Source organism: Hordeum vulgare, chromosome 4H (assembly GCF_904849725.1).
Source record: "Hordeum vulgare subsp. vulgare chromosome 4H, MorexV3_pseudomolecules_assembly, whole genome shotgun sequence".
Lineage (NCBI taxonomy): Eukaryota > Viridiplantae > Streptophyta > Magnoliopsida > Poales > Poaceae > Hordeum > Hordeum vulgare.
In genome coordinates, this window is record NC_058521.1 from 67,555,320 (window position 1) to 67,576,961 (window position 21,642).

A 21,642-nucleotide genomic window follows, 5' to 3' on the forward strand; every position below is an offset into this window, starting at 1 on the left:
AATGTCGATTTGTGCTAATTTTATGTGAATGCTCATTGCAACTTAATTACCCCGATTTCATATCTAAACTTTTCCTTTGTCATGTGACTGAGATATATCTAGAAAAAGATCCTTGATGCAACTGCGATGACTGATTAGAGAAGCTTGATGTTTATTTTTGTGAAAAATATGGTGTTGTATCCCCCCGCAAAGAAAAAAAAGAAGGAAAATATGGTGCTGTAGATGTGGCTTGTTCTGGAAAACTTTTATCTCCCCTCCCCCTGGGATTTCTCTGCACTTAGGTTCTCTGCAATATTTTGAGGGTGGAAACTTCTCTCATGGTGTATTTGCAAGTATATTTATGGATCGCTGTTTATTAGTCAAGGTTCTACTTGGTGCTAGTTTCCCGATCCCTACACTGATTATAGTTTCCTGGTAAGGTTCCACTTCCTCTATTTTCATGCATGGATCGGATCCTGGAGTATATTTCATTTAATATGCCTCTGGTATCTATTTCTTTTTATCAGGCCTTATCGGTACTGATTCTATATGCTAGATGTACTGCTATTAATCCTGCTGACCCTCACATCCTGATTACTGTCAATGGTGCACTAATCTATAAATCAGAAGGTATGTCCTGATACCTGATTAAACTGCTATTGAAGTTTGAGTGCTAATGCAGCATATCATTTTGATTAAAGATTAATAGTAGGCATGTAAACTATAGTCAATAATTCAGGTAAAAACTTAAAGATTCATAGTAGGCTATGTAAACAGTAGTCCACAGAAAAAGTAAGTCGTTGTTTCCATGGTATTTTTGCTTTGTAGGCAATATTACGGTCTAATGTTTTTTTGTTTTGTCTCTTTCTCTGTTGCTAGGAAAGTGGTGAGAAGATGTCGATGATGCCTACTTGGGACATTCAAATCAACACAACATAAAAATTTCTGAACCTATGTCTCATAGAAGAGTGGAATGAACTCCATTGTTAGCAGATGTGCCATTGTTTTATTGTGGAATTCTGTCTGTTCTTGCTATATTTCTGTGTAAGGAAATGTATTCATGAGATGAGTTATTGTGTTATGTAAACTTGGGAGATGTATTATGTGATGTTATATGATGGATGATTTTAATTTGACTTGGAGTTTTCTTGATTTGAATATGAAATAGTATTGGATTTAATATTGGACAAATAATTGGGTTGAAAAGGCCCAACAAATAGAAAAGAAACCAAGTTCTGGAACGAAAAGTTGTTGAATTTAAAAATGAAAAAAGGCCAAAATTGAAATTGGACCAAATGTATTTGGGCACTAAAAGGCCGGGGCCCAAATTATAAGGATACAAAAGGAATTTGAAAAAAATATGTTAAAGTGGCTGTAAATAGTCTAAGGCCCAAAAATAAGCCCAATAAGAAAAAGCTCAAGAAAATAAAATCAGCCCATGTGATCAATTGATATGGGTTGGGCTGATTTCAACCTTGACGTTTTGATTTCGTCGTAATTTTGCCACGTAGGACTGCCACGTAGGACTGGGTTAGATTGCCAACGACAATTTAGGATCGTCGTAAAGGTTACGACGATCCAGGAATCATCGTAAAAGTTACGACGATTTCGATCAAAACGTCGATGTTGTTCATTTCTGACGCTCCGTTTTCGACGCTTGGTTTTTCGTCGTAAGATCGTCGTAAACTAAAAACCGTGACGATGTAGTGACGAAAATATAGCGTCGTGTATTAGCATATTCCTTGCAGTGAAATACGACCCGAAGTTTGCTTCGCCTATCTTTTTGATCGATAAGGATTATGAATTCTCTGTCGACCCTGAGTTAATCACACTAGTCAAATCTGATCCTCTTCACGGTTATGAGTCTGAAATGGTTGTAGCCCATCTTACCAAACTGCATGATATAGCCACCCTATTCACTAGTGAGGAAAAGATCCGCCACTACTATATCCTCAAGCTGTTTCCTTCATCGCTAAAGGATGATGCTAAGACCTGGTTCACTTCTCTTGCTCCTGGTTGTGTGCGTTGCCCCCAGGATATGGTCTACTACTTCTCTGAAAAATATTTCCCTGCCCATAAGAAGCAAGCTGCCCTGCAGGAAATATACAACTTTGCTCAAGCTGAGGAAGAGAGTCTCCCACAAGCTTGGGGGAGGCTCATCCAGCTACTGAATGCTTTGCCTGATCACCCTCTTGAGAAGAATGAAATACTTGATATCTTCTATAATGGGCTCACCGATGCTTCCAAAGACCACCTAGATAGTTGTGCTGGTTGTGTTTTCAGGGAACGAACCGTAGAACAAGTTGAGATTCTACTGAATAACATCTTGTGCAATGAGAATGCTTGGACTATTCCCGAACCACCTCCTAAGCCAACTCCGAAGAAAAGAGGTATTCTATTCCTCGGTCCTGAAGATATGCAAGAAGCCAAGAAATCTATGCGAGAGAAAGGCATTAAATTTGATAACTTTGTTGCCAAACAATCGAAGAGATCCATGGTCTCGATAACCCGATACAGGTAGTAGAAGTAAATTCTCTGCGTAGGTTTTATGAGAGTGATATTCCTTTTGATAAACCTGCTAGCTTATGCCTGGATGAATTTGATAACTTTGTTGCCAAACAACAGAGTTTCAATGATTATGTTAGCAGACAATTGGAACAGAATGCTCGTATGCTAAGTCATTTAAGTGCTTGTGTGGACAGAAATGTCAATGATCTTAAACTTCTGAGTAAACATGCTTCTATGGTTACTACTCAGGTAGAAAAAGTACTTAAAGCTCAAAATGACTTGCTCAATGAGTTGAATGACAATTCTGTCAGAGTCGTTACTAGAGGCGGTAGAATGACCCAGGAACATTTGTATCCTGAGGGTCATCCGAAGAGAGTTGAATAAGATTCTCAAGGAGTTAGCATTGATGCACCTAGTCATCCTAGAAAGAAGAAGAAGGATGATGGGAACCTGCACGCTAGCAACCCTGTTGCTGCTATACCTGAGAGTCCAAACGATGCCTCTGTTTCTGATGCTGAAACACAATCTGGCGATGAATATGAGCCTAATGATAATATCAATAGTGATGTTCATGAAGATGCTCAACCTAGCAATGATAAGGATGTGGAGATTGAACCTGTTGATCTTGATAACCCACAACCTAAGAATAGAAGGTACGATAAGATTGACTTCGCTGCTAGGAAGCATGGTAAAGAAAGGGAACCATGGGTACAGAAACCCATGCCCTTTCCTCCCAAAGCATCCAAGAAAAAGGATGATGAGGATTTTGAGCGATTCGTTGAAATGATCAGACCTGTCTTTCTGCAAATGCATTTGACAGATATGCTCAAAATGTCTCCGTATGCTAAGTACATGAAAGATGTTGTGACTAATAAGAGGAGGATACCTGAGGTTGAGATTTCCACCATGCTTGCTAACTATACCTTCAAGGGTGGAACTCCTAAGAAACTAGGTGATCTCGGTGTACCCACTATACCTTGCTCCATTAAAGGCAACTACGTTAGAACTGCGTTATACGACCTTGGAGCCGGTGTTAGTGTTATGCCTCTCTCTCTTTATCGTGGACTTGAACTGGATAAGTTGACACCCACTGAAATCTCTCTGCAAATGGCCGACAAATCAACTGCTTTCCCTATCGGCATTTGCGAGGATGTGCCTGTTGTGGTTGCTAACGTCACTATCTTAACAGACTTTGTTATCTTGGATATTCCTGAGGACTATGCCATGGCGGTCATCCTCGGAAGACCCTTTTTAAACACTGCAGGGGCTGTTATAGATTGCAACAAAGGCAATGTCACTTTTCATGTCAACGGTAATGAGCATACGGTGCACTTTCCGAAGAAACAATATCGTGTACATTGCCTCAATGCTATCGAAAAAACTTCATCGATTCTTATTGGGAGCTTTGAATGTCCTATTCCTCGTGTCAAGATGAAGTATGATTTGCTTGTTGGGGAGATACACATCCCCATTTAGGTGACCTAGTGACTATTCGAAAATTCTCCGTTCTCTTTTGCGATTCAAAAAGGTTTGTCAAAGAGGCTTGATCAACCTCATTGACGGATTTTCTTTCGATGATCATGAGATGGATGAATCGAGGAGTCACAAACCTCTGTTCCAAGCTTTCACCTTCGGTTGCTTAGAAGAAAAATGATAGATTTAGTTTAGTTTTCCCTGTTTTCTGTCTTAGCGTCCGGTAGAAAAGTACCCCGAAAATAAAAGTTCTCCGAACGTCCTAAAAATCAAGTATGATTTTTTCTAGAATTTTTGAAAAATTCTGAGACGAAGAGTTTGTCTGGGGGCCACACCAGTGGGCCACAAGCCCTGATGGCGTGGGCACCCCCTGGCCGCGCCACGCAGGCTTGTGGGGCCCACAGGCACCCCCTCCACTCATTCTTGCTCTCATATGGTTCTCCTACCTCCAGAAAAAATCGTTTCGTAGCTCAAACCCGTGTTTTTGCTCCTCTTGCTGGGATTTTTGATCTCTTTGCTCAAATCACCGTTCTACGAACTGTTTTGGGGAAATTACTCCTTGGTAAGTGACTCCTCCATTGGTCCAATTAGTTTTTGCTCTAGTGCCTTATACTCCGCGTATTTTTGCTGCCTTGGTGACCATGTTCTTGAGCTTTGCATGCTGATTCTAGCTAGTCCCAAGTGGTTTTGATGTGTAATATGGCCTCTAGGCACTTGTTGGATTAGTTCCTACGAGTTTCGTTGAGCCTTGTTCACTTTTCCTTAGAGTCACTAAAAATTTCAGAAATTTTCAGAGATAGAAAAGGGAAAAGATGAGGAGGTTCTTAAGAGGCTCTTCAAGCCGTGACCCCAAGGATGATGGGAGTGAGAAGAAGCCCAAGTATCTGGTCCCTCGAGTCGCAGAAGTTCGAGCGTGCGAGTGGCCAAGCGACATGTTCTTACGCGCCGCTGTAATTTATGAGGACTTTTATCACTTGGTGGAAAACGCAGGCCTTACCGCCTTCGTTGAAGATAAGTGTCCGCAATACCTCCTCCTCACTAATATCTTCGTACAAAGCTTTAACTTCTATCCGAGGAAGAATCCTCCTATGGTTGAGTTCAAACTTTATGATATCCCCCAGCACATGTCACTCTAGGATTTTTGCAATGTTTGCAAATTACCTTACGTTGGGGATATTCATGAACCTCGTCCACGGGACTTGGAAGCTTTCATCGGTACAATTGCTGTAGGAGAAGAGAGAGGAGTGTCTTGCGCTAGAGCTGCTAGCATTCATTTTCCCGTGCTTCGGTACTTCTCACTTTTTGTGGAAAAATGTTTGATTGGCCGTGGGAAAGCTGGGTCACTTAGTTCCCCAGATCTTGTGGTCTTGCGCGAAGCCCTTTATAACGATAAAAATTATAGATTGGGCGCTATAGTAGGTCAACGGTTGAACCTGAACCGTTCTAAAGGTGTTGTCTATGGAGGTATCTATGCTACTCGTCTTGTTAGAAATTTTGAGATACCTATTAGACTGGACGAGGAAGAAGAGATTCTTCTTCCCGAGAGATATCTAGATTACGATAGCATGGTTCGCCATGACTTTCTTGATAGAGATATAAGTAGAAGGATGATTTATAACCTGGTATTTAGTCAGGGTACTCGTGAGACTATTACTTTGCCTGCTCATTCTTTGTTCAATCTTCATGCAAGCAGGTACATTATTATGCCCTCGGACATCTACGCATATTGGGGCTTGGCCCAACCACAGGTGCCCGTGCCCGAGCCACCAGTCGAGTACCAGACGCCAGTTTATCAGTGGGAGCCGGAGGAGCTCACACAGCAGTGGCATCCTGAGTCCACTCCGAAGTACCCCGGAGCTGGTTATTTCCCTCCTTGGGAGTAGACCAACTTAGGCCAAAAGCCTAAGCTTGGGGGAGTACGTGTTCTCACCGACTTTACATTCTTGCTTATGCTTTCACTTTGTTAGCCGGTGTTCACACTTTGCCACTGTATCATCCATGCTACTTTATTTTCTTTTTCTCGTTTTCTTTTCGTGTGTCTGTCTAGTTTGAGAAAACCCAAAAAGATTTTCTTTTTCTTCTTTTGCTTGTTGGGAGCTTTCCCGTGTAGATAGTTTTCTTTTTCTTTGGGTCAAGGTAGAAGATAGTGGTTACAATGTTTAGTGGCTCTTGCATGCATACCTGTTTAGCTTTCAAAGAGCCATATTACTTTGTCTTCTCCTTTGTGTTTGCCTGTAGATTCCAGCGTAGTCCAATGCACGAGCAATCTTATTATTGTTCACATCGTTCGGTCGTGCAAGTGAAAGGCAATAATGACGATATATGATGAAGTGACTGAGCCTGGAAAAGCTGGTATGAACTCGATCTATTTTGTTTTTGTAAATATGACTAGCTCATCATGCCTGATTCAGCTTTGTTGTGAGAGAAACATGTTTGCAATGACAACTTAGAGATTATAGTTGCTTATGCCATGATTACTTAGCTAGGAGCTTATAATGGTTTGCCTTGGTTGCCAACATGATTGTTGAGATGACTATGATGTAGTATGATAGGATGGTATCCTCCTTTGAATGTTTCAAGTGGCTTGACTTGGCGCATGTTCACACATGTAGTTGAAACAAAATCAACATAGCCTCTATGATGTTCATGTTCATGGTGATTTATGTCCTACTCATGCTTGCACTCAATGTTAGTTAATCTCAATGCATTTTGATGACTGTTGTCGCTCTCTAGTTGGTCGCTTCCCAATCTTTTGCTAGCGTTCACTTATACTAAGCGGGAATACTGCTTGTGCATCCACTTCCATAAACCCAAAGTTGTTCCATATGAGTCCACCATACCTACCTATGTGCGGTATCTACCTGCCGTTCCAAGTAAATTTGCATGTGCCACTCTCTAAACCTTCAAGAAATAATCTGTTTTGCATGCCCGAACCGCTCATGTGGTGACAGGGGGCTATTGGTATCTTTCATGCTAGGCGTGTTATCCCCGATATGTGTTTATTCACTATCATTCACGAGAAAGGGGCCGGTAATTGGAATTCCCAGTTCCATGCTCAAATTGAAAAGATAATTGCAAACAAAACTCCCCCAGGATTGATGTTGGTATGGACGGGACCCGAGGATTCGGCTAGCCGTGGAGTGTGATTGATTGGTGGTGGGGGAGTCAAAACTTTACTTTTCTGTTTGGGAACCACCTATAGCATGTGTAGCGTGGAAGATGTTGAGAACTCTTAGTCATTGCGTTGACAATGAAAGCATGCCACCCAAAATTAGTATCTCTGTTTTCGAAGCTTGAGCTCAGGCACCTCTGCAAATCAATGCTTCCCTCTGCGAAGGGCCTCTCTATTTATGTTCCTGTTGAGTCATCCTCCTCTTATAAAAGCACCAATTAGAGAGCACCTCTGACATTTTTATGCTTTGCTTTTAACTATGTTGAGTATGACTATGACTGGATCTTCATTGCCTTGAATTACAATGTTTAGTTAGCCCCTGGTCTTTGAAGGTGCTCTGCATTTATGTTTTGCGGTCTCAGAAAGAGCTAGCGAGATACCATCTATTCGTACTGCTTCATGTTGTTCTGATTGAAGTGTTGACGTTTGAGGCTTATTATTATTTGCTCGCTAGCTGATTATGCCATTGATATGAGTTTACCGTAAGACCTAGATCTCATTTGCTTATGTGGTTTGCTTGTGATCTTGCTAAAATTCTGGTTATGAGTTAGACATAGTTGCAACAACAAGATCAAACAAAGATTGTCAAAGTTTCTCTTTTGTCTCTTTCAGTTTGTCAACTGAATTGCTTGAGGACAAGCAAGGCTTTAAGCTTGGGGAAGTTGATACGTTTCCGTCGTATCTACTTTTCGAACTCTTTTGCCCTTGTTTTGGACTCTAATTTGCATGATTTGAATGGAACTAACCCGGACTAACGCTGTTTTCAACAGAATTGCCATGGTGTTGTTTTTGTGCAGAAATAAAAGTTCTCGAAATGTCCTGAAAATTTACAGAGAATTTTTCTGGAATAAATGAAAAATACCTGTGCAAAGATCCACCGGAGGAGGTGTGCCGGTGGGCCACAAGCCCACAGGCCACGGCCACCCCCCGGCCGCGACGTGAGGGTTTGTGGGGCCCACGTGGCACCACCGCCCCAAACTCAGCTCTATATCTTCCGTCTCCCTCGGAAAAAAAATCAGAGAGAAGGTTTCATCGCGTTTTACGATACGAAGGTGCCGCCACCTCCTGTTCTTCATCTGGAGGGAAGATCTCGAGTCCGTTTTGGGCTCCGGAGAGGGGAAATCGTCGCCATCGTCATCATCAACCTTCCTCCATCGACAATTCCATGATGCTCTTCATCGTTCGTGAGTAATCTCATCGTAGACTTGCTGGACGGTGATGAGTTGGATGAGATCTATCATGTAATCGAGTTAGTTTTGACGGGGGTTGATCCCTAGTATCCACTATGTTCTAGATTGATCTTGCTAGTACTTGGCTATGCTTAATGCTTGTCACTAGGGCCCGAGTGCCATGATTTCAGATATGAACCTATTATGTTGTCGCCAATATATGTGTGTTTTAGATCCTATCTTGCAAGTTGTAGTCACCTACTATGTGTTATGAATCGGCAACCCCGGAGTGACAATAGCCGGAACCACTCCCGGAGATGACCATAGTATGAGGAGTTCATGTATTCACCGCGTGTTAATGCGTTGGTCCGGTTCTTTATTAAAAGAAGAACCTTAATATCCCGTAGTTTCCATTAGGACTCCGCTGCCACGGGAGGGATGGACAATAGATGTTATGCAAGTTCTTTTCCCTAAGCACATATGACTACATACGAAATACATGCCTACATTAGATTGACGAACGGGAGCTAGTTATATATCTCTCCGTGTTATAGCTATTACATGATGAATCACATCCGTCATACTCATCCATCACCGATCCACTGCCTACGAGTCTTTTACTACTGGTCCTTGCTACGTTACTTTGTCTAGGCTTGTCCCTTGCTACAAAAGGGATTGGGCCACTTTGGTGCTACTACTGTTGCTACTGCTGTTACTTTGTTGTTGCTGCTACTGCTGTTCCTTGCTACTTCGCTATTACTTGTCGCAAGATCCTTTTTCGTCACCGTTGTCGGGGAAGAATAGTTACCCGCTCACGTGCAACCTACTGGCGCCATTGATACAACAGTCAGGAATAGTCTGTCGTCAATAGATCGTTTCTGACACCGTTGCTATCATACTACTTTGCTACTGATAATTTGCTTGCAGACACTAATCTTTCAAGTGTGGTTGAATCTGACAAACTTAGCTACTAATACTTGAGAATATTCTTTCACTTCCCCTTTGGCGAACCAACAAATTTGGGTTGAATACTCTACCCTCGAAAACTGTTGCGATCCCCTATACTTGTGGGTTATCACCAGCCCGCAGCCTGCCTCCCGCGAGCGCAACACCGGCTGGCGAACGCGACCGGCAGCAAGCAGCTGACGGTGGCGCGTGGTGGGCGCCGTGGACTTCGCTGCTCTGGCCGCCCCAGCGCCACTCCGCCCCGCGCGGTCCCGGTCGTCTGCACCGCCTCCGTCCGCTGGCCTCCCACACCGCCCCGCTTCGGCCCGGCCGTTCGCGTCGCCAGCCCGGCCCACTCCGCCTCCGCACACTCGCGCGGTCCCAGACGTGCGCACCGCCCCTGCCTGCTGCCCTCCCGTGCCGCCCCGCTTCGGCCTTCGCTCGCCCCCTCGGCCTCGTTTCGCCGACGAGAAGGCCCCCCCAGGCTCCCCGAGCTTCATCGCCTCCTTGCCCGTCGGCCCGGCGGTTGAGGACGGGAATGGATAAGCCATGATGCTGATGATTGTCAGGGAGGTTTACGTAAAAACGAAATGTTTTTTAACTTAAAAAAGAACCGCGGGTTGATTTTCAGAAAATAGAGGGGTTGTTTTGTAAAACTGTCACGACGGATGGCAGAAGCCGTAGCTGTTTTATTATTAGGGAAAGATTTCTCTCTACCCTGCAGTGTCATGTGGCCGGCTCTACAACAAAACGAAACAGCGGAACCGGCCTTGCAGCATTGCACATCCGGCTCGCAACAGACCAACAGTGTCGTCGGCCGACCTTGTAACACGATGGCCATGCTTTGCAGCAGCAAGACAGTGGCGATTGGCCTTGCACCATCACACGCCTTGTTTGCAACGAGCGTCCCAATGGCACCACGCGACGACCAGAGAAGCACACTCTAAACAGATTGCATGTTCTTTGGGTTCATTGAAGAAGAAAAAAATACATTCTTTAGATAATACAAGGGTAGCATGATGTAGCTGTGATGTTTCAGTCAGGCAATTAGATAACGCAAGACAGGCTGCATGCGGCCGCTCTCTATCACCGGACGATGCAAGCGACGGAAGATGCAAGCGACGATCGAAGGTGCAGCGTGCGACCGAATAGAACGGGGAAAAGCCTTTTACCTGTGCGTTCCATCCACAACGCCAATCTTCACCGTCCAAGCCTGCCCATGATAGAAAGATGCATGTGAGAAAGACATGGGCACCTGCAACTGTGTCCTTCTCTTTCCCATAAATGTCAGCTAGTAGGTGGACTCATTGCTAGATTCTTGCATGTCCGTCCTTATATTTTCAGCCCAAATACGTGAGTTTCCGTAATTACCTTTCAGAGTGATTGCAGACTAGCCCATAAACACTATTTAAGTGATAAAAAATTCAAATATTTTGTTGTTTAAACTGGTCAGAAAGAATGGCTTTTCGATAGTTTCAAACAACCAAAGTTTGTTAAGAACTTTGCCACGAAAAACTGAAGAACTTTTGAAAAACTCTGGCATTGTTCATAACTTCTAAAAATAATTAGAAAACTTTATGAACTCTCTTTTTGAATTTTACCTTCAAAACTGGAAGAACTGTATGATTTATTATGTTTTTGAAAGTTCTTCTAATTTTATTGTAAAGTTTAAACGTACCCCTCATAAAGTTCTTTAGAATTTTATACTTGTTATTAGTGGTTAGTTATGGTTACGAGATAAAATTATTATGCATGTGATAAAATTAGGAACTACACTATTAATGTGTTCACCCCATAATAATTAACTACATAATTATGAATATCATATAAAATTAAAAAGCTGGTCTGCCAACTAAACACAAGCATGGGAGGAAAAGCGCGCAGCAGATGGACATGACCTATTGAGAAATCTGACATGCGTGGAATCTATAGCGTGTGACGTCATGTCTGAGTGGACCCACCACGTCCTGCCCTTGCATGCAGCGTTGATCCAAATGCATGGAGCAGCGGCTGGGATTCCTGGTCTGAATGAAAAGCGAAGGGAAAAAACCGCGTCCGCAAGTTGCAATCAGCCTGTGGGAAAGAATCGTTTATGAAAACATTTCATCTCAACTATCATGGAAGTCCTTTATTCTTGTCAAGGTATGGACCTGATTGCCCATCAGAAAAAAAAGTATGACTTCTATTCTACTTCTATCCATGGGACCGGCTATATGCAAGTCGCCTGAAAATATATTTTGGGTAAGTCGACTTTCTAGGCCATTAGATTAAATATCCAACGGCCAATGTTCTTTCTTCTACCTTTATCTTTCCTCCTTCTTCAACCGTCCCTCTTCCCATAAAATTGACTTATCTAAATTGCAAATTCAGTGAACTCACGTATAGCTACTGCTATCTTTAAAGCGATGACACTTCCATCTATCTTCTAGCGCACAACATGTCAGCACAAGCTTCATTTAGAGACGCGATCCAATGAGAGGTTCGGGACCTGGCATTTCATCGCACGACGTGCGGACCCATCCGATCCGCGCTCTCTCGTTATCGTATATCATGATATGGTTCTGCATTATATTACCTGAAGAACAGAAATTCAATGTGAAAATCGTTAAAAGATGCATGGGCATAATGCATGTCATAATAATTTCCCAAAGTGGAAATGTTTGACTGAATTTCACACCTCCAATTAGGTTCAGTCGATCCAGACCAATCTGTGATCCATTGAGGATGCCCAAGCACACTTTTCCGTTTTGCTGCGATAAAAAAAACACATATTAGACAATCTTCCGTTAATCCGTTTCAGGCAGTCTGTGCAGTGATCCATCCAAGGTTTCAGTGATCAACCCAAGGTTTACTTGCCGTGACAACAATATAGTTTTCAGGAGGGATCTCCATGGTGGCTTGATTAACCCCATGGCCAAAAGTAAATTCAAGTGGCTTGAATTTGTTCTTGACGTTGTCAACAGATTGAATTAGCTCATTTTCTTCCCAGCATTCAGGCAGCGCATCGTCATGCGCCTTGGTAAGTGATGAACTCTCGAGAGTGACTGCCACCTGCAATACAATATTCAAAATGCCATGTCTAGTTAGCTAGTTATTGTGATCAAATGTATGGGAGTCGCTATCAGTGATGTGAAACATACAGCCGAAATAAGGCGAGCGTATGTGTCCATATGCACGTAGGTGTAGGTGCTCCCGCTGTCGAAGATGGTCGGCATTGGCTCAACGCTTACCGGGTATTCCAGTTGTACATTGAGGTTTAGTGTCGCCGCGCCAGGTGAGTAGTGGCTCCTTAAAAGGAAAAAAAAGGTTGGTTACCATGAAAAATGTGAAACACAAATAGTTACTTCCTTTAGCGACGCCCTGCTCAACGGAGCTATAACCTGTCTATTTGAAACTTTGGTGATGTGCAACGGCAATTACCTGACATTCTGAGCCATGGGAACCCAGGTTACCCCGGCAGAGGGCACCCTGTCGCCCCCAAAGAAGAGGAAGCCCCCTCCCCGGACGCCGAGGCAATGGCCAAAGATATGTTGTGTGATTATCCCTTGTTGCCTTAGCTGCGAGACGAGGTCGCCCGTTCCCCTACCGATCCCGAGGACGCCGTCCACTTCCACCGGCCCCGCTCTCGCCTCTTGCCCACCTTCCTGGTCGTACCCACAGCTGCACGCACGCAACAACCGAATCATCGCAATGCGATGCAACGGTGCGGGTTAATTAGTTTCAGTAGCACGCTAGCTCGATCGCCTACGTACCCGAAGGCAAGGTAGGGGCGGTTCTCATTGTTGGTGGTGAGGGAGAACTGGTCGATCAAGAGCACGCCCAAGGATGACTCGCCGTCCTTGTATCTTAGCACATAGTCGCATTGGTGTGGGTTCTGAGTGCAGTCGTGCGCGAGGCCGAGGTCCCTGTGCACCGCCACGCAACGCTCGTCTTCGCATGGCACCAAGTTTGTCCGTGTTGGTCTGTACGGTTCGTGTGGCCCCTGCAATAGCCACAGTGAGGTTGGAACTGAAGAGCTACACGTACGTATACAACATGTGATGCAAGTCTAAGGTTCCAAGGTTACCTTGTGAGTGCTCTTGAGGGGGGCATTACACTCCAGCCACGTGAGGGGGCTGCCCGTGTCGACGTCAAGATTGTATGGCTTCGCGGGCTCCCCAATGTTCATGGTAACGTAGAAGAGGCTGCACGTACGAACACACACAGGCAGCAAAAGCATGTCAAAACTCAAATGCTGCACCAGTGGAAGTTGAAGCACAAAATGTGCATGAACAAAAGAAATGTAATTCTCGGAAGAAGCGGGGAAAATAAGCCAGACGAACGGAGAGCGCAATAAGATCTGAGTTGGAGAAAAAAGCTGTAAAGTTGCATATGAGATCAACAAATATTGAGGGAGGCATGCATGCAATGTAATGTAGGTGCAGAAAGGCCGCAATGTATATTTTTCGCACATTAATACATGCATTAGCAGACATATGGAGAAGAGAGGTTATTTTGTTGTTGAATGAGAAAGAAGGATGACCCTCTCCTGCAATATTTGATAGGAAGAAAGGTAGTGGTCCAAGTCAGGAGGATGCATGGCCGGCCGTGTGTACCATATATGGAATTCAAGGACCGAGAATTTCTTCCATAATCTAAAAAAAAAGACGGGACAAGATGCAGGAGACAACGTACCCAGTAGGGTAGACGTCGCCGTGGAGCTCGAACACAATGGAGGATCGCAGGAGTGGGAGCAGTAGAAGGAGGTGGACAATTACCATAGTCCATATGGCAGCCATGGTGGAGGAAGAAGCCAGAGCTCTGGAAGAGCTGTGCTGTCGATTTCTCTGCCTCTTATGATGGTGTGAGGCTGAGGTACTTCATGCCTTATGCCTTTACTAAGCCATAGGTGTGAAGCAAATTTCTCATGTCAGATCACCAATCATGATGTAGTCATGGCCAATTTAGTCTTCTATTTGGTATGTCTAGTAATAGTTCGCTACTTGCAGTATGCATACCAACAATTCATAAACCACCTCACCCGAGACCCGACGCTACCCAACCAACCAAAGAGACGGGCAAAAAGGTCACACCTTTCGCACCCCTGGGAGATCCCAGCGCTGAGACCTGATAGGCCGGCCAGCGCTGGCCTCCATCGACTCGTCCTACAGCCCCTAGCGCGAGACGAGCTTGGTCCTGCAACATCGTGAGGGGGACGAGGCCAGTCCTGCTGCACCGTGCACGAGACGGGCTCGGTCCTGCTGCACGTGCGCGAGACAAACTTAGTCCTGCTGCGCGGGGCAAGAAACGAGCGATGGACTGTAGCTGGGAGAGGGCCAGCCCTTTGATGGAAGTAGCGTCCGGACAACGCGAAAATTGGACGAAGGTCGAAACGGTCTGAACGCAGACGAGCCGACGCCGGAGAAACCGGCCGCCGCCGCCGAGCCACCATGAAGCCGCCATGACATCGAGAGGCACCACCGCCGGACCTCCCCACGCCGCCGCCCATGGTCAGAGCAACGGCCACGCCCGGCTGCTGCCTTACCCACGTCGCCCGACAAGCTCCAAGCATCGGAACCGCCGGGCACGTACCACAGCTGCCACGCACCACCGGCTGGCCAATAGCGATAGATCCAGCCGGATCCAGCAGGAGGTCGTTCGCACGCCACCTCCCGAGACGGGAGCACCACAGCCGCCCCGCCACGTGCGCGACCCAGGACGTCGGCGCTCCACCACCAGCCGACCACCCACTGTCGCGTCACTGCGCCCCACGGCCGTCAAACGCCGCCACTCGAGGGAGACACCCTGCGCCGGAGCCCCACGACGAGAGGGGGAAGAAGGGCCCCGCCATCGCCGCGCCCACCTGGCTTTGCCCGACAGCGCTTGCCGGTGGCGGAGGGGAGGAAAGGAGGGAGGTGGGGTCAAAGGGAAGGTGCGGCTAGGGTTTCCCACCCGGCGAGCGGGCGCGTCGTGGGAGGGGAGGGGAGGGGATATCCAATGTGTTGTTTCCTTTCCACTACCACCTTATGCCTTCCATACTAGTCTAATCCAGTGGGCATGCTTTCCCTCTGGACTGTGGTCCGCTCACCTACAACATGTACCAAAATGGCGGCTAGGGTTTCTACAATGATTTGTGATAGCCTTCGGTGGCCATGATGTGGTACACGGGTTATATGACCGAGACGTGTAATGCAATGGAGGTGGATGTGGTGGCATGTAGCCTATGCAGCGGCACCAAATGCATGTGACGGTAGTGCGATGTGCGAGCTGACAGAGCACAGCGGTGCATGATCTGCCGCCCGACTTATGGAGGTATGTTGCATTTGGCGCCTTCGACCCACATAGGCCAGACGCAGCCGGTGTGCGAACGTACGAAGCGATGGCAGAGGCGGATGGTGATGAAGCAGTCCCGATCGGAGAAGGACGGTGATGACCAGTGCAGGACGACGACGGGAAGACGGGCGGTTGATGGCCAGAAGGGGCCATCGTGTCGCGTGAGGCCGCCTGGTCGGTGTAGAGGCCGGATCGCGCTGATGTCGAAGTAAAGGCGCGGTGGTCGACGGTAGCGGCAGGCGACACAAATCAATCTTAGATCTAAAAACCAAAAGGAAGAACGCCGATCAGGAGACCGGCAAAAGAGAGAAACCCGGATCAAGAGATCGGGAAAAGACTCTCTAGAACAGCCGATCAACAAGACCGGCAGACGAACCCTAGGTACGGGCGGCGCGGCCCCCGGCGATGGTCATGAAGGCCGGCCACCCCAGGGGCGGTGCGCGGGGTGGAAGCGGTGGGCGACGGCTAGGTCTAGAAACTTGCGACAGATACCATGTTAGAAGGGAGAATAGAGGGATTGGTGAAATAGTTGTTGTATTGCTTGAACCTCATGGGCATATATGATCATTTTGAAATAGAAATCAAGACAGAAACAAATCTTAGTCTATTTATGTTTTTCTAAACAATCACGCTTTTCATGGAACCGATGCAGTTCGTTGTTCATTTGCGCATGCATGCAGCTGTGGATATGACCGGCAAGGTGATAAAGAAGAGCTGGACGTGGACGGCATCCTCGGGATCGGTAGGGGAATGGGAGACCTCGTCTCGCAGCTCAAGCAACAAGGGTGGATCACCGAGAATGTCGTCGGCCATTGCCTCAGCAGCCTTGGAGGGGGCTACCTCTTCTTTGGGGGCGACAACGTGCCCTCGACTGGTGTAACCTGGCTTCCCATGCTTCAAGAGTACACGTAAGATACACTAGTGGAAAACGGGCCTTTGGCCGGGACCCTTTAGTCCCGGCCTGCCTCTGGGCCGGGACTAAAGGCCCGGCCATGTCGCCCCAAATCTCAATGCCTCCCTCGAGGCTTTAGTCCCGGCCCGTAAGGAGCATTTTGTCCCAGTTTGTGTCCCAAACCGGGACTAAAGGGCTACGCGGTGTGCAGCCTGCATGTGCGCCACCTTTAGTCCCGGTTTGTGTCTCAAACCGGGACTAAAGTCCTCTACCTATATATAGCATAGCCCCCCTCTCCCCTCTTCCTTGCATTTTTCTTGGATGGAGGATTGTGGGTGTGTGCTAGCTCTCCACTTTTTTTTATGCACTAGAGGTGTTTGTTGAAATGTGAGCGATGCCGCTTCAATTCACCGAACACAACTACGATATGAGATGCCTGAGCCACGCTTAAACCTCTTCCTCTTTATTTCTACTTATTCTAAAAGGTTAGCAACTATATTTCCTCGTTTAGACCGTGCGGTACTAATTTTTAGGATCGTGATTGTATTTGATATACTATCGTATAACACAGATGAGCCATCCATGGATGTACGGTGATCGACGCACAGCCGCTTACAGAGAAGGCATGCATTCTTTTCGAGATGCAGCCGATGCGAACAAGCATGGTGGTGGCTATATGGTTTGTCCGTGTGTTGAATGTCGGAATGAGAAGGATTACACTTCCTCAAGAGTCATTCAGAGCCACCTGCTTCGGTCCGGTTTTATGTCGGGCTATAATGTTTGGACCAAGCACGGAGAAAGAGGGGTTATGATGGAAGACGACGAAGAAGAAGAAGAGAACGATGATGACAACTACCGATCTATGTTCCCTGAGTATGCTGATACCGCAATGGAAGACAATGAAGAAGAAGATCAGGATGAAGAACGAGAACCAGATGAGCCCGCTGATGATCTTGGCCGGGTCATTTCTGATGCACGGCGAGGTTGCGACACAGAAAAGGAGAGGTTGCAGTTCGAGCAGATGTTACAGGACCACAACAAATTGTTGTACCCAACTTGTGAAGATGGCCAGAAGAAGCTGGGTACCACACTGGAATTGCTGAAGTGGAAGGCAGAGACCGGTGTGACTGACTCGTCATTCGAAAAGTTGCTGGTACTGATGAAGAAGATGCTTCCAAGAAAGAACGAATTGCCCGCCTGCACGTACGAAGCAAAGAAGCTTGTCTGCCCTCTAGGATTAGAAGTGCAGAAGATACATGCATGCCCTAATGACTGCATCCTCTACCGCGGTGAGAAGTACGAGAATATGGATAAATGCCCGGTATGCACTGCATTGCGGTATAAGATCAGAAAAGATGACCCTGGTGATATTGAGGGCGAGCCACCCAGGAAGAGGGTTCCTGCCAAGGTGATGTGGTATGCTCCTATAATACCACGGTTGAAACGTCTGTTCAGAAATAAAGATCATCTGAAGTTGTTGCGATGGCACATGGAAGATCTTATGAAAGACGATAAGTTGAGGCACACCGCTGATGGTCGGCGGTGGAGAAAAATCGAGAGAGAGTTCCCGAGATTTGCAGCTGATGCAAGGAACTTATGGTTAGGTCTGAGTACAGATGGCATGAATCCTTTTGGGGAGCAGAGTTGCAGTCACAACACCTGGCCCGTTACTCTATGTATCTACAACCTTCCTCCTTGGTTGTGCATGAAGAGGAAGTTCATTATGATGCTAGTGCTTATCCAAGGTCCAAAGCAACCCGGCAACGATATTGATGTGTACCTAAGGCCATTAGTTGATGAACTTTTATAATTGTGGGCCGAACCAGGTGTACGTGTGTGGGACGAGCACAAACAAGAGGAATTTGACTTTCGAGCGTTGCTTTTCGTAACCATCAATGATTGGCCTGCTCTTAGTAACATTTCAGGACAGTCAAACAAGGGATACAATGCATGCACGCACTGTTTGGATCAGACAGAAAGTATATATCTGGACAAATGTAGGAAGAATGTGTACCCGTACAATCGTCGTTTTCTTCCGCCCGAGCATCCCTTAAAGAAAAAAGGCAAGCATTTCAATGGCAAGGCAGAACCCCGGGGGAAGCCTGTCATCCGTACTGGTGCTGAAGTATTTGATATGGTAAAAGATTTAAAAGTAATCTTTGGAAAGGGTCCTGGCAGCCAACCTGTTCCTAACGGCCCTGATAAGCGCGTACCCATGTGGAAGAAGAAATCTATATTTTGGGAGCTACCCTACTGGGAAGTCCATGAGGTCCGCTCGACAATCGACGTGATGCACCTGACGAAGAATCTCTACGTGAATATTCTAGGCTTCCTGGGCTTGTATGGGAAGTCAATAGATACACCGGAAGCACGGGAGGACCAGGAAAGTCATAAAGGAAGAGATGGCATGCATCCAGGGCAGTTTCAAGGTCGTGCCAGCTACGCTCTTACTAAGGAAGAGAAGGAAATCTTCTTTGAAGTCCTTTTCAGTATCAAGGTCCCGACTGGCTTCTTGTCGAATATAAAGGGAATCGTAAATATGAAAGACAAAAAATTCCAAAACCTAAAGTCTCATGACTGCCACGTGCTTATGACGCAATTGCTTCCGGTTGCATTGAGGGGAATTCTACCGGAAAATGTTCGCCTGGCAATTGTGAAGGTATGTGCATTCCTCAATGCAATTTCTCAGAAGGTAATCGATCGAGAAAGTCTATCAGGGTTACAGATTGATGTGGTCCAATGTCTGGTCAGCTTTGAGTTGTTGTTACCGCCATCCTTCTTCAATATAATGACACACCTCCTAGTTCACCTAGTCGAAGAGATTAGAATTCTCGGTCCTGTGTTTCTACACAATATGTTCCCCTTCGAGAGGTTCATGGGAGTCTTAAAGAAATATGTTCGTAACCGTGCAAGGCTAGAAGGAAGCATCTCCAAGGGCTATGGAAGAGAGGAGGTCATTGAGTTTTGTGTGGACTTTCTTCCCGACCTTAAGCCGATTGGTGTTCCTGAATCTCGGTATGAGGGTAGGCTCACAGGAAAAGGCACACTAGGAAGGAAAGCAAAAGTATGTATGGACGGGCATTCTTTCTCTCAAGCACACTACACAGTTCTGCACAATTCCACCGTGGTGGCTCCGTATATCATGAGACACAAGAATATTCTACGCTCCGAAAACCCGGGGAAGGCTGACTCTTGGATTAAAGGGGAACACGAGAAGACTTTCGACAGTTGGTTGCAGACATATCTCATGAATGACGACACCATTGGAGATCAACTGTACTATTTGGCCAGGCCACCATCTTCGACTATATGTACTTTCCAAGGGTATGAGATAAACGAGAATACATTTTACACGGTTGCCCAAGATAAAAAGAGCACTAACCAAAATAGTGGTGTCCACTTTGATGCAACAGACGAGAATGGGAACTGTTTGGAAACATATTACGGGTACATAGAGGAGATATGGGAACTTGACTATGGACCTACTTTTAAGATCCCTTTGTTTCGGTGCAAATGAGTGAAGCTGACAGGAGGCGGGGTAGTTGTAGACCAAAAGTACGGCATGACAACAGTGGATCTCAACAATCTTGCATACATGGACGAACCATTTGCCCTAGACAATGATGTCGCTCAGGTTTTCTATGTGAAGGACATGTCTACAAAAATGAGAAAAAGAAATCAGCAAAAGAAGATATAGTCTGATGAGCCAAAACGCCACATAGTTCTTTTAGGGAAAAGAAACATCGTGGGAGGAGATGACAAGACAGACATGTCAGAAGATTATAATAAGTTTCATGAAATTCCGCCCTTCAAAGTGAAAACTGACCCAAGCATCCTACTGAATGATGAAGATTCTCCATGGCTACGACCCAGAAGAAAACAGAAATAATAGATAGGAATATTGGTGCAATAATGTAATAATGTATTAAACCTTTTATGTAATGCATGTATGGAATGTACTAAATTTCAAACACTTTTCATTTTCATAATTTTGTCAAATTCTCATATACGCAAAAAGAATTTTAATAAACCTTTGTAAGAGATGAGTTCTCGTTCGAAACGCTCATACTTCGAGAGAGATTGTCCGTTTTGTACACGAAGTGCATCCAGTTTTTGTCGTAGCCCTCTCAACTTTTTAATACATGCTATGTGGGTGAAATGATGATAGCATGCCAACTTTCAACATTTTCAGAGTTCATTTGTAGTGCTTTTCAATTTCAGGGTCAACTAGCTCAAAAAAATAAGTAAATGCACGAAGAATACCAAATGAAGTCAGAAATTGTTGAAATTTTGTGATGTGCCTTTGAATGGTGCATTTTGAACACACAAAAAGTATGGAGTTTAAATAAGTTCAAAAAAATGAAATCCCTTTGTAAGAGATGAGTTCTCGTTCGAAACGCTCATACTTCGAGAGAGATTGTCCGTTTTGTACACGAAGTGCATCCAGTTTTTGTCGTAGCCCTCTCAACTTTTTAACACATGTTATGTGGGTGAAATGATGATAGCATGCCAACTTTCAACATTTGCGGAGTTCATTTGTAGTGCTTTTCAATTTCAGGGTCAACTAGCTCAAAAAAAAAGTAAATGCACGAAGAATACCAAATGAAGTCAGAAATTGTTGAAATTTTGTGATGTGCCTTTGAATGGTGCATTTTGAACACACAAAAAGTATGGAGTTTAAATAAGTTCAAAAAAATGAAATCCCTTTGTAAGAGATGAGTTCTCGTTCGAAACCCTGATACTTCGAGAGAGATTGTCCGTTTTGTACACGAAGTGCATCCAGTTTTTGTCGTAGCCCTCTCAACTTTTTAACACATGCTATGTGGGTGAAATGATGATAGCATGCCAACTTTCAACATTTGCAGAGTTCATTTGTAGTGCTTTTCAATTTCAGGGTCAACTAGCTCAAAAAAAGTAAATGCACGAAGAATACCAAATGAAGTCAGAAATTGTTGAAATTTTGTGATGTGCCTTTGAATGGTGCATTTTGAACACACAAAAACTATGGAGTTCAAATAAGTTCAAAAAAAAAATGAAATCCCTTTGTAAGAGATGAGCAGCAGCAAACTTCTGAACAAGATATGTGGCCGCATACTTAGAGCCAAAGTGCTGTTTATATACATAACACAGGGCAAATGTTAGAATGACACATGCGTAGAGATACTTGGGAGATTTGTTGCTATTTATCTTAT

General features: G+C 45.4%; 1 protein-coding gene across 1 annotated transcript; it reads right to left on the reverse strand.

Moving 5' to 3' along the window:
- Nucleotides 1-11,702: 11,702 nt before the first annotated feature.
- LOC123450280 (aspartic proteinase Asp1-like) lies at nucleotides 11,703-14,024 on the reverse strand. Its single transcript, XM_045127614.1, has 8 exons — nucleotides 13,921-14,024; nucleotides 13,313-13,430; nucleotides 12,999-13,228; nucleotides 12,667-12,906; nucleotides 12,387-12,534; nucleotides 12,103-12,297; nucleotides 11,924-11,996; nucleotides 11,703-11,821 (listed from the first exon to the last, which is right to left on the reverse strand). The coding sequence occupies exons 1-8, from the start codon at nucleotides 14,022-14,024 to the stop codon at nucleotides 11,703-11,705; spliced, it is 1,227 nt and encodes a 408-aa protein (XP_044983549.1).
- Nucleotides 14,025-21,642: the final 7,618 nt, after the last annotated feature.